This window comes from Gordionus sp. m RMFG-2023, chromosome 2 (genome assembly GCF_954871325.1).
Source record: "Gordionus sp. m RMFG-2023 chromosome 2, tfGorSpeb1-WG-v2, whole genome shotgun sequence".
Classification (NCBI taxonomy): domain Eukaryota; kingdom Metazoa; phylum Nematomorpha; class Gordioida; order Chordodea; family Parachordodidae; genus Gordionus; species Gordionus sp. m RMFG-2023.
In genome coordinates this window covers 52963661-52975680 of record NC_088776.1, presented here as the reverse complement: position 1 = coordinate 52975680, position 12020 = coordinate 52963661, and the positions used below count along the sequence as shown (strand labels likewise).

Here is a 12020-nt window from a genome sequence, read left to right as displayed (position 1 = left end):
ACTTATGTTTTATCATAATTCTGTTCCACTGTGATATATTATTAAAACAAAAAAAACCCTCGAGCGCTGCACTGCATTCCGTTGTTGCACAGAGAGCAAGACTCATTGGCAGACAGCAAGGAATAATATATGAGATTATTGTTATTTCAAAAAATTTTGCCTCTTATTCTAAGGAATTTGAATATAAACGTAATAAATGAATAAAACACTCCATTATATGATTTATTTTCTTGAATCGGCCTCGGCAGTGTTTCGTAAAAAAATTTTAACACGTCGGAGTTTTCTTTTTTTAAATATTAAGGTGATTATCAATGTCATTTAAAATACACTTATATAAGTGAATGAGGGGCAGTGAGAAGGGCGTGAATATTAGGGATTTATACCATTAAAATGACTAAGACTTTCTATATTTTAATATGTATTTTTTTTATATTAAATTTGGTACAAAGATGGAGAAATGGTGAAAACTTGCATCTATAAATAGTAATTATGAAAGCGAAAATAATAACTCGTTTCGGCATCTATAATTTAGTTGATAAGTCGCAAATTTTTCGATAGGATATTATTATTAACATAATTTTTGAAAATTCTTATTGGTATACTACAAGAATCTTTTTCTAAAAAAGTATTGATCAAAATATTTGTATATTATTTTTAAAAAAAATTTTGAAAATATTTTGTAGGCATTTTTACTAAATATTTATTTAATATTTAAAATAAATTTTTTTAACATTCGTTATTAATATTCAACTATATTTTTTTTTGAAGTATATTTTTATTTAAATTCTAATAATTATTGTTTATGCTGTATTTTTGTGTTCTTTGCAGCGAATTCGTACTAAATGTGAAATCCCAAGGATTAGATTAAACCATGGTGGCCATTTGTAAATGCCTAATAGGTCCACGAAGGTATTATAGATCAAGGTCAAAATAATGGGACATGGACTCCACCTAAAATAATAATTAAATTTGTAAAAAAAATTACATTAAAAGGTAGATTTTAATACAAGAAAAATCTGCCTACTTATATCCTCTATATGAATATATCATCATTTCCATATTATAAATTAAAATTAGTTGATAATCAAATTTATACAACTTAAAAATAAAATATAACATTTCAGGCGCGTAACTAATGGGGGGGGGGGGGATTTCACCCCCCCCCCGTAGCAAATTTGACTGTTATTCTAAATATCATTTTAAGCTAATAAAAATTTTACCCCCGACCCCGCCCCCTGCTTCGTCAAAATTTTTCAATATCATGCATAGTTTATCCTAACTGCTAGTTGCATTAATAAATTATTTTCCGATAGCTCACTACTACGTAGAAATTTACAAAAACCAAATTTCGATTTGGTTCAAGTTATTGATTTGGAGGAAAATGTGGACAGGAAGAATGAATGTAGATATTTCATAATATTTATATATCTTATAGAATATTATAAAATATCCAATTTCATTTCATTCTTAGATTCTTTTTTATCGCAAATTAAAGTAGGGTTTTTAGACAAAAAACAAGTCTTTGGTAATCTTCAAATTTTATTACCTAAAGACTATTCTTCGTTTCCTGATGCCATTATTGGTAAAATTAAATATTTAGAAAAATTTTATTCCTATGATATGGATACTGAAATCAATTTAATCAGTGAATTCGAATTGTGGTATAAATATTTACTACGTTTAATATTTTACCTGAGCATGCTATTGATGCGCTCAATCGGTATAAGGAAACCTTGGCTTAATTTCCAAATATTTTGAAGGTATTTAATATTCTTGCGCTTGCCTATTACAACATATACGAATGAAAGGATTAAAATTGAGATGGTTGAAAACTTATTTACAAAATACTACTTCTCGGCTAAATGGGTTAGCTCTGTTTAATATCCACATAGATTTAATTCCAACGACAAAGAAAATTCTTGATGAATTGGCAAATTTCCCACGAAAATTAAAAATCGCATTATAATTCTAGTATTTAATAATAAAATATAAAAACTTGTTCTTTAAAAAATTTTCTAGTCAATATTTTATACACACTACGATTAATATTTTCAATAAAAAAAAATTTATATTTATATTATATGGGAATTCTGAGGCTAGTTTTTAAAGCAAATTTCATAAAAACAAAATTTATTTCAATTTTATATTTTTTTAAAAAAATTTATTTATAATATACCTAACTTAAAATAAAAATTGTGTTATAACCTTTATTTCTTCTTATATTCATAAGCGTGAATTAGTAAATAAATCAGGATACCCAAAAGAAAGCGTCTACTTACGTCAACGCATAGGAATTCAGATTATAAAATCTAATTTCACATGCTTCATAGGTTCATAGGTTCATTCCCCGAGGAGCCCGATTAATCTAGATTTTCTTTCTCTTCCCTAAATTATTTAAAATTCCCCCCTCCCCCTTCTTCCTCATATAATAATTTGCATTAATTATATTTCCATTATATCTATTATTATACTTTGTATTATGAAGTCCTTGTTTGTTAAATTTTTTGAATTTTCTAGAATATGTTTTGGACATGATTTTATTTTTATACTATCATTTTGTCAGATTTAATTTGTCTATTATATTATTAATAAATGCTAAATTTAAAAATTTTTTAAAAAAAAAATTTCTTAAATAATTAATTTATAAAAGGAACCAAAATTCAAATAAAAGTTAAAAATATTATATTATTGAATTATGAATAATTTAAAAGAATAGCTCAAAGATATGACCCGGCCGAAGGTAGGAAAAAAGCTGGCCAAAGGGGGTTTGTGGGCAAAGGCCCCAAAAAAATTCTCCCCCTATAGGAAAATCCTGGATACGCCACTGTAACATTTACTATATTACCTATAAGGTCAACCTTTTATATTTTTAAGAAAATTCATAAAACTTAATTAACGGTCAAATACGCAACACTATGAATAAAAATAAAATCAACATAAGAATTACAATAGCTATACAAATTTATCTTGCCTTTCTTAATATATTCCAAAACCTACAAGGAACTGTTTTTTTTGGGGGGGGGGAGAGGGGGGTTCAGCTTTCTAAACGTTTGGCTCATCCTTTCTACCCTAAGCGCTTTTCCTAACTTACATTTAACACTAACAGTAACATACATAATCTTATCAAACGCTAATATTTCAGAATAAACCTTGCCTTATAATTTAAATGGTATATAAATATTTTTAATTAATAATTAAACATTTTTTAAATATTTAGAAATCGATTTTCGAAAAAAAAAGCAAAGTGGCACATATTAAAAAAAAAATTATTATGGTTTAAAGCCTATTATAATTGGTATTTCTTTTTTTTTAAAGGCATGATTTTTATGATAAATCTTTTGTATAATATTATATGGTTTCATTCGAATTCAACTCGAACGATAGTGTAACAACAACAAAGATAAATGAATTATTCAGGCTATTAATCATACTTCTAATCTTGATCGTGAATAAGAACTGGTCTAATGTCATAAACACGAAGGATGAAGATGACAGTTTATACCAAAAGTTTTTGGGCATGAATTCGAATCTGGTAAACGCGTTATTCGATACCTATTTTGCTTTCCCGCGTTCGACGAGGCCCAGTAGAGAGGTACTCAAAGCAAAATATGGACATTTTTTAGATACAAAGGATGTGAACAAAGTGATATCGTCGTTTGATTCTGGAAATGCGGGTGGAAATTCTTCAGATCATAATAAACAATTGTTTGAGAATATGGTGCCCTCGAATTTGATTGATGCTTTTATATTGATGGAGATGGGGGATGAAGGTAAATTGCATTAGGTATATAACTAACTAATTAATTTTTTTAAATTGTGTAAGTTTGGTCATCGGAAAGTTTAGTTTATTTGTGGTAGCTTTATATTCTCCAATTTAGGGAGAATTTTTAATTATATTTATGAAGAATTTATTAAATAAAAGAAAAATAAACAGAGGTAACTATGATGTATCATCAAATTTATAACTTAGACAAGTGTTGTTACAAGTTTCAATTGATTTTTAAAAAAAAACGGTTCACACAATATTTTATCCAGAAAAATATAACATAAGCCTGAAGATTTTGCTCATAGATGGTACAAAAGGTATGGACATCTATTAGCGAAATAATGAGTTATCCATTTTTTTAAAAATAGGCTCAAATCGAACTGTTTAGCAATACTTATTGTGTAGACATATGCAATCTTTATTCAATTCTAATTTATTTATAGAAATAATTAATTTCGTTTAATTATATCAATATTTAACTGATAATGTTTTCCATACATAGTTTGGGATAATTTATTTTATAAAATTTCAAAAAATTTGCATAACGGGTGATTATAAAATATGATAAATATCATAGATAGTTTATAATATAGCCAAAATTACGATGATCCAAAATTGAGAATGCTTTAACGTGGCCAAAAATCAATATCATCTAGTTTTTTATCTATAAATTTAGTGGAAATTAATCAATTATTAATCCACTCCTAAATCTAGAATCTTAAAAATGTCAAGTGGAGACTCCAAATCCAGACCGATGATATATGTCCGTCCTAGGAGTTGCGCATATATTTACACCTTACGTTTTTTTTTAAATTTTTTGAAAGACTTAATTATTGCTGGAATAATATTCCAATGGGCGTGAAGCTTACCCTGTTAGTATGAGAACAATTTTGCCTTGAACTTTCGAACTATATTAATTTTTCTTACTTCAATATTATTATTTTTTCGCATAAATTAAAAAAAGAAATAAACAAAAAATTTATGGCGAAATTGTTTTAAAATTTGCAGTACCCTATCCTGGAATGCGATTCAGGAATAATCTGGTTCTTAGAAATTTTTTTATAAAAATATACGCACTATACATGTTTCAAGTTTCCCTAAAATATGCTAAAAACCCGGAGTCTATTTTGGCATAGCCCTAATTTTCTTTAAGCACCTACTACGACAAACATAATATATTTTATTTTTAAAAAAATATCGATCAGGAAACAATAGCATTCTTACTACCGAGTCGTATATCAACAGAGCCTTGCCGCTAACAACTTTCCCGGAGAGTTCGTTTGTTATAACTTGCATAAATAACATGGTCCCCCCTTACAATTATTCGAGGGCATATAAAATTAAAAAATTGATGAGACCAAATAATTTACAATATCGTATGAACAATGAAACCGGCCACTCCCATGACTTATCCAACCCATTTTTGTCTGCCAGTAAAGACACCAAAATTAAGTTAAAAAAATTTGCCGATTCTATCAAGAAAAAAATACATACTTACCATGAGTTGAACTATCGAGGAAACGATGACGCTGATAAAAAGAAAATTCGCTTTCCGCTCAATCTAAATCATATTTTAAAAAATTTCCCCAAGAATCATGTCAAATACAAAATTAGCCCTATAAACATCATAGATTCCACTATGGCCCTCAAAGAGGAAAAAACTGATAACGAGTTTCAACAGCATATAAACGTTAAGACCTCTGCAAATTACCTAAATTTGATTTCGTCTGGATTCTTAGATCATGTTATCAAGGCTCACACCTTAACATTTGCTGTAACTATTCCCTCAATAGTGAAAATTGAGGAGGTAAATACTACCACACATTCTCATTCCACACCCGCATACTTAATTGATGTAACTATTAAAAGGTCAATAGAAAATTACATCAATACCGAACCACCCTATAGTAGAGGTGACAAAATTTACAATTTTAATATCCTTCTCAAACACATGTCTCGCAATAAAGTGTTGCTACAACGCTTGAGAAAGCTACATAGAATCGAGCGAAAACTACGCAAAAATATGAAAAAAATTTCTAAAATTAAAGCAAGGCGTCGGATATCAACTCCGTATTCTCTACATAACAGAAATAATTGCGTAAAAAAACTTAGACAATGTAAAAGTAGATTGTCTTTGAGAAGATTTGTGGGTAAAAAGTTGCACTTACCGGTCTCTAATAGAATCCTTTCTGATTCCAACGATTCTAATGTTACGACTGTTTTACCAATTTTGATGAGCGTAAGCTTAACTGATTTTAATTCGACAAAGGTTTCAAATTTTACTATTCCATTTTTGACTATTACCAATAACTCCTCTATTTACTTCACTTTGAATGATCAAGTTATACCCATAAACAGTTCAACAAATAACATCACTCAAAATGGTTCAATTTCTACAAACAATAGTGTTACTATGCCCTCCACCTCAAACTCTACGAGTAACCTTGCCTTAGAGGCTAAAGATTCTAACATCACTAAAACCAGTGTTATATCCAAACACATATCTTTTCGTCCCAGTTTAACATTAAACACCACAATTACTATTACGTCTTTTAGTAAACTTGCAAAGTCACCCAACCATTTGAAAATTCTAAACATTCCCCTGACAACAAGAGCGGATACTGATAGCAAGCGACCTGGTCATAATTTGTTGGATGAAAACCATGGTCTTGTATATGACGTTTATGTTGTAGATACCCAAAATAATACCAGGTATAAACGTACGAGAACATTCAAAGATCAGCTCGTATGGCTGAACGGAAAAGCGGAGATGGATGATCCAGGAATTTATATAGTAGGCTGCACGAGTTTATACAAGAAGCGGAACACGAGATTCGCTTTAGAGATGAATTTTTCTGAACCCCTAACTATAAGTGCCTTGACTATGCAAGTAATTTTAATTATATTTGAAAAATTGATGATAAATTGATGACTTGAAAATATGGTGTCTTCTAGACTATTAATTTTTAATTGAGAAAGTTCATGTTAAATATTTTTTTGCAAAATTAAGGACACAAATATGATAACCAAGTGCATGTAATCTCTGGCTAAGCGATATCATTATTGTCATAGTTTTATTATTTGACATTAGGTATTCTGAAGCGGCGTTTTGTCACGCTATTTTCGTGGTTACTATAAACGAGGACCAATTTTTCATTTATATTAAAATAAATTTTGTTACAATACATTTTGTCTGCCAAATATAAAAAGTGTTCATTTTAATTTTTATGGGATAGGGCAAATTTATATATATCTATTTTTATATTTTAATTCCTAAGGGTGGGGCACGGGGTAGGTTAATTTTTTTTTATAGATTAAATTAAATTGATAGGTGTGTTGCTTTATTACACATATTATTACTTGGAATAACGATTTATTCTTTTAAATGTGCATCAAATACAAAATAACTGGTGGCAACGACCTTTTAATTTCCTAGAAGTACCATTTGCATGACCCTGCTCGGATTTTTTGACTAGACTTAGTCCGGGTATATTTTTAACGTTAGTTCGACCAGGGAATATTTAAAAAAATTAAAATTCCGATCCGATTGCCCCGGTCTAACTTAGGGTTGAGCCGGAGCTGCAGATAAATGGTTTATATTATAAAATTTTATGAAAAACTTTAAAAAGAAATTTCAGAGTTTCATTTATTTCTATGAAAAATAAACGAGAAACTAATTTGGCGTGTCACCAGCTGATTTGAATTCAACCAAGTTTCAAAATGGATCTTTAGTTTATCTTTATGTATAAGCATTATATGTTATCGTGTTGTATGACCTTTTAAATTTTTTTACTATTGGGTCCCTCTTACTATTTTTTTTGGAAAAGTATTTAGCTAGAATAGCAATGTTTTTATTCTGGAAACTTCCTCTCCAAATATTGCAACTTCTCTAATTTTCTCGTCATTAAACATTGACAGACATTCTTTTCAATCAGAGGTATCATTGACTTTTTTTTATTTAGGGAGGTGCCTAAAATTTTTAAAAAAAATACTGGGGAAGGAGAAGGACCCATAAAATTTTATAACAAAGATACCTTATTTTTATTCAAAGACACTATACCTACGTAAATCTAAACAGCCTCTTCCTTTTTAGGCTGTTTAGGGAAAGCGATGTAGCCAGCTGAACAGACAGTGTTTTGGAAATAAGACAAACCAGTACAAGGCTTAATAACTGTTTTCGCAACTTTAATTCATTTAAAATTCTTGATTTAAATGTAAGAGCGCTCATCTTAAATTAAGGGTGCTAATCCCTCCCCCTTCTCTCCCTTCTAGTTGTAATGTTTTTATTTAAACACACTATTTTAAAACGAAGAACTGTTACCTATATTACGTTACAAAATTATTATGAAAATGTATATATTTTTATTTTTAAATTGACACCTAAAATCGAGGCCTGTCACAATTGTTCTATCGGAAATAGGGTTAAACTAAACATCTCTCTTGAATATACCTCGCAATTTATTATCTCTTACAACTACGATTGGAAGAATATGACGGAATGGAATTTTTTCAATGATCAGAATGACAATCTACAAGTTGATTCACATGATTGTTTAAGTGTATATAAAAAAAGAAGAGAAGAAAAACGAAAATGCGGTGGGTTTGGGGGGGGGGGGGTTAATTAGGTAAAAATTAATCGATTGTGATAAATTTTGTAAAAATATCTGGGTGGCACCCCCCCCCCCCCAAATTCCTTTTTTACCCTCCTCCAACACGGTTAAAAGGGTAACTAATTAGTAGCATAACGGGGGGAAGGATTTTTTTTTATTTTAATGATTGTTTTATCATTTTAAATTTTTAACAAATAAGGTATAGGCTGCTAATTATAAAAAATCCCGTCCTCTTATTGGTTATCAGATAAATCATAGCAAATTTAAGAAAGAAGGGATCCAATACGCTAATTATATAAAATCCTGTCCTTCTATTGGTTATCAGATAAAACATATCAAATTTAAGAAGGGATCCAATACGCTAATTATATATAAAAACCCTTCTATTGGTTATCAGATAAAACATATCAAATTTAAGAAAGAAGGGATCCAATAGAATATAATTACATTTTTTTTTTGATTTTGAATTTTCTTTTGGGTATAACATAAACACATGATATTTTAAATAAAAAATTTTTCAGAAACACGATTTTTGAAAATTAGAATGTGGGAGATCTTATCGTAGTTTTTAAGGTAAATTTTGGAAATTTTAAAAGTGTGTTAGAATTGTGGTAACTTGGATTGAGTGTGGTAGACCTGTCAATCCTATTGGGGGAAGGATAATAGATAGAAAATTAAAACACGAAAAGAAGGAAGTTATAATGATAACTAATTTTTTGAAGACCTGCCATTGATCCTGCTCGGAATTAACTATAAAGAACAGGGACTTGGCAACGGGGTTTAAAAAAGATATGCCTAGATTCCCAAATAAAAATATCGGTCCAGGCTTGCCAGGTCTGCCAAATTTACTAGTAGGCCAACCACAATTATTTTTTTTACTCAACTATTACATTTTTAAAATTTCTGAAATATACCACAAAAATGCTCACAAAAAGGTCTACAAAATCTCTCACATTCTATTTTTTTTTTCCAAAAATTATTTATACACCCAAAAAATAGATTTCAAAATCAAAAAATTTATTATACCCTTTTTTCTATATGGATTTGTTTTATTAAATTTGTTAAATTTTATCTAATATAACCAATAAAAGGAGTGGATTTCTTAGCGGCTATACCATATTATCTAATTTATATGAATTTTAAAATGGTAAAACAAACATCATTAAAATAATTTTTTTTAGGAATAAATTCTCTCCTATATTTTTTATAGATATTTAAAAAAGAAATCCTTAATTAGTATTATTTTAGGTGAGAAATTAGTTTTCTTTTTGTTTAAAGGCAAAGCCCCTCCTAAATTTTTTTATTACATAAATCTTCCACAATCTAATAATTTTTACCTAGCAACCCTGTCCAGGACTAGTAGGTTTATGTGCAGGGATTTTTGAATGTAGGGGAGATGTGACATAAATGGCCATGTTTTTGCTTTTTTCAAAAAATGGTATTAAGATTTAGGTTTAACCAAACAAATTTTATATCAATGTGTAGCCCAATTCCTAATCTTTAAAATTTGAATCAAAGCTCTATATATAAGTTATGAGCTAGATGGGGTTATGTAAAAAAGAAATTTCTGGATAAAATGTATTATTTAAGAATTTTATTATAATATTAAAATTTGAAATACTTGTAAAAGACCTATGTTAATATTTCTACACTTTTTAGGCATATAAAAAATTAATTATGCACTAATTTAATTAGTATTAACATATCAATTTATCATCATCTATTTAATAATAAATATTATAAATTAATATCTTAATTATCTTGTTAAATATTCTTAAGTTTGTTCATCATTTAAAATTTCACCAAATTGTTTTGGACGAGTTTTTCGTTTCAATATGAATTGTGAATTGTAGCCAGTCAATACATGGCCAGATAATACTCATCTGTCAATTATTATTCATCGCCTTTATAAGTCTATTAAATAAAACTTGTAAGCATTAATTTTTTTGTGTGAATAATGCTAAATGCCTAAGAATAATATTTATATAAAATATCAGTAATCTAAATTATTAATTTTTTTTTTACCAAACAAAAAATTTTGCAACGTGATTTTTCTAGAAAGAGGTACTAAAAACAGTTTATTTGAAATATTTGTTTTATTATTGTTCAATTCAATAAATAAACTTGTTACAGTACATATCATAAATATACACATTTTGACCAATTTTGAGAGAAATGTCTAATAGATAAAAAGTTAAAGGGTGGTGGCCAGTCATGAAACGTGGCCATTTATGGCATATCTCCCCTACATATATTTTTCTAAAATTGTTAATGCCCACATGGTTTTGACAGGTCGAACCGCGAAGACCAAATAAGACATCCATCTAAGTTCAGCACCATTTTAACCATTATTGTTGAGGATAGGCTGATTTATATATTAATTTTTTCATTGACGTTAGGCTTAGCTGATAATTGATTTGTATTTACCATTCATTAAAATAAATATATTTATACATCAAGATTTTTCATAACGTGGAAAATGTATCCATCAAAATACCAATACCCTATCAAATTAACGGCTTAAGAATATTCCCCTGGGATTGGAACTTGCAATACATTCCTAGAATTATTTTAAAAGGTTTGGATGGCCATTCCAAATATTTCTTAAATTGAAAAGCATAATTGTGAACAATCTTTATTCCCTTACAGCTAAAAATTTAGATATTTTGGTCAATATTTCGAAATTCTTAAATTATTGATATTTATATTTTATACTTTATAATTTAAAACTTTATAGGAAAGGAAATCAATGAAATAAATTTCAACTCTACTATAAGATTATTATGTAGTTATGTTTATGTATTATTGTTTTAAGTATGTGTTGTTTGATTTGATTATTATATTTTACATTCTGCTTTCAGTTTTAATATGGTTATATTATATTTATATATAATTATAATAATACGAATGCGATGATGGTATTACGAATATTTTTTGATATACGAGTTTTTAACATTATAATTGAAAACAAATGTGTTTTTTATTTTTTAAACTGTAAAAAAAAAAATTTAAAATTTGTTGAAAAGCTTCCTTTTCTTCCGAAATTTAAAAAAAAGAAAATAAAAAAAAATTTCCATCAAATTTATAATTATAACTGTTTCCAACGAGAGTGTTGTCTATTGTATAATATATTATTTCCTCCCGCTACCTGCAATTAATGAGTAATTATTATACTTTTAACCGTTTAAGTCAATTTTTAGCCGGGTTAAAAAAACAGGCTAAACAAAGTTTTTTAGCCGAAAACTATTACTTTATCTTAGGGTTTTTTTAAAAAAAGATAGAAGCTCAAATTTGGAAGAAACTAATAAAAATTAACACCTTAATGTTAACGGAAGCGCCTGCAGATTGAGCCGAATTAGCTTAGCAATTACCCAATTATAGCAATTGTACACACTATATAAAAACTGTAAATTGACGATTTTGTCTATTTTGACTTCAAAATAGGCAGGACAAACAGAAGTTTCTTTGTGATATCCCTCCCCTCCCCCCCTTTAAACAAAAACGATTATCTAAAAGAGTATACTAAATATCTCATCATAGCTCAATCTTACCGAATTTAGGAACTAATCAAATGTATTTGTCCAAAGATACATTTCTAAAATTAGAAAAAAAATCAATTTGTGTTTAAAAAAATAGCAACGAAT

The 12020-nt window shown here is 28.3% G+C and overlaps 1 protein-coding gene across 1 annotated transcript; it reads left to right on the top strand.

The window, feature by feature from the left end:
* Positions 1 to 3352: 3352 nt before the first annotated feature.
* Positions 3353 to 11107, top strand: LOC135924456 (uncharacterized). The gene is made up of 4 exons (XM_065459513.1): positions 3353 to 3770; positions 4972 to 6656; positions 8158 to 8301; positions 10837 to 11107. Exons 1-4 carry the CDS (start codon positions 3353 to 3355, stop codon positions 10987 to 10989), a joined length of 2400 nt encoding a protein of 799 aa, XP_065315585.1. The 3' UTR covers positions 10990 to 11107.
* Positions 11108 to 12020: the final 913 nt, after the last annotated feature.